Here is a 5,564-nt window from a genome sequence, read left to right on the forward strand (position 1 = left end):
TTCGCGCGTTTCATTCGAACTCAAACGCTCAAGGATAAAATACAACGCGCTGGCCATCTCGGTCGGTTATAAGCGTAATTGCTGTGTATTTGGATGGTTATCTCTCTGGCTGGATTACCCGTGTCCGTGTGACATTTCTCTGTGGAGCGTACGAATTAATTTCACTGGCAAATATTTGAGTCGAAGGAATTAATATCTCGCGGACCGGTCTGTTTATTAAGTACGATCTTCAATATTAGTTCCTGCCAAATATGAAACGCGCACCGTAAAAGTAGCCTGATCTTGGTAATTACCGCGACGTAACCTATCGGCATGATTAATCATTGGTTTTCTCGTAACTACAAGCCGATACCTGTGTATAACTGATATCGTACCTTAACAGCAGCTATTCTAATTGTTCAGTTCACGAGCCACATCTTTGTAAGCAGTCGTTTATCGAGTTCCTAGCTCACGCGATAATCCTCGCGTTCGCAATGAATTGCTTTTTTAACGTACTGCTTCCTGCGAGTTTCCATGCAACTACGGGCGCTCTTTAATCCTGGCCGGACTCGTGTGTCGTGGCACGGTTAACAAGCGTTATAATTCACGGAAGAATTTTCCGCGTAAATAATAGTCCGCGTTAAAGCTCCTCCGTTGTTTATAAAACATTCTATATACATTACGCGCGCGGGGATAATATTTTTTTTTACCCGTCTGTTAAAAAACGGGAAGGAAACATATCCTCGGTGGCCGTACGAGGTCGCTGTAATAAAATTGAAATTTATACTTTCTGTTCGTTTCTTGCTCGCGTACCGTTTAACGTTCCAGCCGGCGGTGGCGGTTGGTTTTGACATCGGCCAAACGAATTTAATTATTTTTATCGCGACCAGGCAATTTAAGTGGTCTGCCGGTCTTGTGCAGCTTGCTTCGTCCCGAATACCGGCAAAAGCCTATTTCATTTCCACCAGACGTACGCTCTTATTTCGCTCGTGGACGCCTCGCTGTTCTATGGCGCGTTTCGCGACGCGCCAAGCTGAAATTACAAATGGCCACGTTATCATTCGATACGTAAATTTCAATGTACGGGTTCGCGCAATTTCCGTTTTACACCGTTTCATAAAGAGCAGGCCGACGCGGCACGTACGTTCCACTTTAGCCCGTGTTCAACCTTCTGCAACGAGGAACACGCGAGCGACGGAGGGCACACGCTTTCACGGCACGCTGTAACGCCTGGAACGTGACGCGGAAACTCTCTCCAGGGGCTCGTTCAATCCTCCACACGCACCTTTAAATTCGAATTCATGCGAACAATATTTATTTACGCATCGTGACGAGACGCGACCATATTCTCGTCTACCATAACTCCACATCGAGCTTCGATTTTCTGGAAATTGACTGAAATCGACGTTGGTTCTCCGTGTCGTTCATTTTGGAGCTTAACAAGCGATTCCACGCAAGTCGTTGATCGCGCGCGTGCGAGTATGTGTTTCTACAGTTTACCCGATTGCCAGCAGTCTGCCGGGAACATAATTTCATCTTATCGTGTCTTCATTTTTACTGTCGTTTCGAAGTTACGTTTGCTCGCGAGAAAACCACGCGAGGAAAATAAAAGGCCATTTTTGCTTTCCGATCTTTATACCATCTGCTAGCTCGGAGGAACTACTTTAATATCATCGTTACTTCTCCTTATCGTTAAAATCCCAAATAGAATTGCAATAGAAGATTCGTAGTGAAGACGTTTCACCCATACAAGTAAACGCTACTTGCATACAAGCGAAATGAAAGAGACAAACCCAGAAATCTATTTGCTATTTATCGATAGCCATTCCTGGCGTTGTATCGACGATGAGGGAAAATACGACATTTCGAATCGTATGAATGGTTTTAACAAATATGACCAGTGCTTGATTAATATATCGATGATCTTGCTACTTTTCAGATAGACGTGTGTGCGTTAGGTAGCGCAAATTAAACTTTTAGATAGCGACGTTCGTTGATGTGTACAAAACCATATGTATTTTATGGATACAATTTAATCTTGGGCTGCAGAGGCTACTTGTAAATTAATATCTTGTTTGAAAAGATAAAAATTAATTAATCAAGCCCCTGTCATTTCTAGATTAATATACTGCTTACAATTTTTTAATTAAAAATATATGCATTAACAAATCGTATATACTTCATGTTTGGTAAGAATTATCGTGTTGGTAAAAATTATCTTATAATTATCGAAAATTTGGATTTATATTTGTGAAAGGGGCTCGAGATGCTCATTTTGAAAAATGTTTAAAACACGCTTGAAACTGTGTAAAATTTAATTCTACGCCGTACATCGCTTCCATAATTAATACGAAAATGGTAGAGGTAGCTTATCTACTCGCACTTCAGTAACCACTTAACATTAAATATACTTCACGGAGACGTTAAATATAAATTCAATGTAACACATCTTTTATTCGATGGAAATGTTATCCCTTTGATCAATTAATAATATGTTTTTGTTTGCTCCTGTTAACTGTTCCAAGTCCCAAGATATCTGATGACACGAGTTTATTATACGCCGCTTATTTTTCACAATGATGGAATAATTTCTCGCTTTTGATAGAAATGATATCGAGCACGCTTGAAATTATGCGAAAGCCAAAATGCTAAAACTTGAACGTGTGCTAAATCACTTGTAACGAACTCTACATTCACGAGAGAAAAAGTCCGATAAACTGAATACCTGTAAGCGTAGATTTTAAAGGCAGAATTCGTTATTGCTGCTTTTATTTTTAATTTGTAAAGCCAGACGTAAAAATTATATTCGACACGCATACTGCTGTACGTAGACGCATAGATAGATTCGTATCATGCGATCAACAATTTTTCAAAGCTCATATAGATATTCGTAGATCCATAACTCTGAAAGAATTAATGCACGGAAAATATCTGCTAGTAAGCGGTAAATTCGCGTACAAATTATAATATTGAGTTGGCAACTAAGTGATTGCGGATTTTGTCATTAGGTGGTATTAACAAAATCCGCAATCACTTAGTTGCCAATCCAATAACAATCGATCAGATCAAACATATCAAATTTCGTAACTTCGCGCGACTACAAAAATTTGGTACTAAAACGAAGTGGAACCTGATGGAAAAAAAACGCTTCATTGGGAAATCAGGGTACGTGGAAACCCTTTTCTAAGCACTGTCATTGTAAGCTGCAATCATTCCAAAACCATAAAACTTATATGTACCAACGCGTCTTTCTATCGCAATCGGTCGTTACGAACAGCAAACTCGAAATTTTCAACTTACGTGCGTTTTCTCTTCCTCGCGCAAAAGAAGAACTCTAATACGAACGTGTTTTCGTCAACGTATCTTCTCGTCGCAATCGTTCGTTGAAAAAGTCGAGCTCGCGACATTCGTCTACGCGTATATTTTCTTTTCGTCGCGTAAAGGCTCGGAGATCAAACGGGGAGCCCGGTGACGAATTACAAGTTTACCTATTTATTTGTCGAGTTTGTCGCGTTTCTGGTCGCGCGTCTGTCGTTCCTACACACCAAAATCGCGCGAAATGAAACAGAGATTTTAGCTAAAGGGTGACGCGGTGCTTTGACGACCAACAAACGCGTCGAGTCTCGCGTATGCTCGTATCGGTTTCCAATCGAGCGTATCTGCTTACCAGTGAATTGGATCAAAGGTCACCCCAATTAATCCGACATACCGTTCGAAGTTGGCGAAATTTGCTAAGGATAATCGAAGTTTGACACACCTCTTCACTTTGACACGTCGATATTGTCTGCGTTTGAGTGGATGTCGGGCTGAACCTTGAGCTGCTTCGAGCATAACTGCTCCGACGATGTTCGAACAGCTTCTTGAATTGCGCTTGGATGGAAATTGTTAGTAAAGAACGGAGCCAAAAACTCGACCGGTAAGGGAAAGATGATGGTCGAATTCTTCTCCGCAGATATGTTGCTCAGTGTTTGTAGATATCGTAGCTGTTGGACATACAGTGAAAAATTCAGCGAACGTTGAATTTGTCTTTTAGCCTTTTCTATCGCGGAGTAGTCGAAGGGCACGCTGTTGTTTAAAAGTAACGCGACATTCGCTTGTTTTCCAATCATTCGCGTTAGATATTAAGTTTGTTTCGAACCCTTCCAAACTAAATTTCTTCGAAAAATCACCTTAAACGAATAATTATGATAAAGTTAAGTTGTATCGTAGCTTGGAACTCGTAAAATTTCGCTACGATATTAATTCGATCGAATGATCGTACGAGAGAGTCCACTTATGGAACATAACACACATGCAACTGTGTTTTTACACGAAATTGTTTAACGATTCTATTGTATTATAATTTAGTTAGTCGGTGTTGAAAAATTCGGATTCTTTCCACGCACTTGCAATGGCCATTTGGATTGATATTTTCGAAGCGTTAATATTTTCCGCGGTTTTTTCCCTCGAATTTACCATTCTAATTTCGCTGTACGTTCTCCATGGAATTTAATTACAGTCTGTTGGTTGATTTTTTATTCTATACTCTGTTTTATGGAGAAGTGGTACAAAAATTTTTCGGAATAAAAGTTCAACATTTTAATACAAGCAAGTCTCTTCGATGCACGCAATTACGTTATGGTAAACAAATGCGTCTGTTGTTAGAGTGTGAAACCGTTTAAATGTTATTAGTAAACATATATCTACTGCAAGAAACGTTGCGAAAAAAATATTGCGTTGACTTTGAATGCGTTGAAATAAAATACTAAACTGAGTACCAGAACACGTCAGAGTCTAAAAGTTATCGCTTTCGTTCTAAATTATGTCATGACATTATGTCGTAAAATAAGTAGAACGTGCCATGTGCAAGTGTCTATGGAAATTGGCGAGTTAAGTTGAGATTAGGTTCTGGTCAGGTTTCGGTCCTATTTGGATGGATAGAATGGTTAAACGAAGACTTTCAAGAGACCTGCGTTGATTCCGTTACCGACGACTGTAGAAAGGTCGCCATAGTAACGTTCTAGAGAAACCAAAATAATTTGTTGGACGAAGGCTTAATTTAGTGGTACAGCGTAATTAACGGTAGATTCTCAACCACACACAGAGCAGCGAGAGAAGCAACGCAGTGGAATTACAAAGATATCTTTGACGTTCCTCGAGGAGACAGTCTGGAACGTACCTGAAGAGCAGCTGGACTCATGGAGATGACATCACTGGCCTCTTTCAGAGCACGGGAAGCCAGCATCTCTCCTTCCGCTGCAATCACTTTGGCCCGTGCCTCCCTTGCGGCTTCCGCCTCCGTGGCCATGGCTCGTTGCAGCTGCACCGGAAGTCGAACGTCCTTTCTAAATCACGAATATCCGTTACGTTTCGTTCGATCTACATCTACCTGTATATGCTTTGATGATCACGAATAAAATTTACTCGCAAAGGATAAAACTAATTTCTTGAATGAATATCCTAAGTTAAAGGTACAATTCAACTGAACCAAAGATCTATCAAATTTATTAATATTAGTAGAATTTTGTTTTAATTTCAATCAATTGAATGCAAGCTCGTTATTTGATATGTGGCGGCACTCGACCACGGAACTTTCCAACGGCTTC

General features: G+C 40.3%; 1 protein-coding gene across 1 annotated transcript; it reads right to left on the minus strand.

The window, feature by feature from the left end:
* Window positions 1-3,288: 3,288 nt before the first annotated feature.
* LOC117212254 (band 7 protein AGAP004871-like) lies at window positions 3,289-5,297 on the minus strand. Its single transcript, XM_033456877.1, has 2 exons — window positions 5,138-5,297; window positions 3,289-3,962 (listed from the first exon to the last, which is right to left on the minus strand). Exons 1-2 carry the CDS (start codon window positions 5,264-5,266, stop codon window positions 3,741-3,743), a joined length of 351 nt encoding a protein of 116 aa, XP_033312768.1. The 5' UTR covers window positions 5,267-5,297; the 3' UTR covers window positions 3,289-3,740.
* Window positions 5,298-5,564: the final 267 nt, after the last annotated feature.

Source organism: Bombus bifarius, unplaced genomic scaffold, assembly GCF_011952205.1.
Source record: "Bombus bifarius isolate JDL3187 unplaced genomic scaffold, Bbif_JDL3187 scf7180000008286, whole genome shotgun sequence".
NCBI lineage: Eukaryota > Metazoa > Arthropoda > Insecta > Hymenoptera > Apidae > Bombus > Bombus bifarius.

What these genes read in the sequence shown, in the direction of transcription:
- LOC117212254 (XM_033456877.1), bottom strand. Translation starts at nt 5,266, where the DNA reads ATGGCCACGGAGGCGGAAGCCGCAAGGGAGGCACGGGCCAAAGTGATT. An exon ending in TGAGTCCAGCTGCTCTTCAG is followed by an intron (nt 3,963 to 5,137) that starts GTACGTTCCAGA and finishes TATGTCCAACAG; the next exon opens with CTACGATATCTACAAACACT.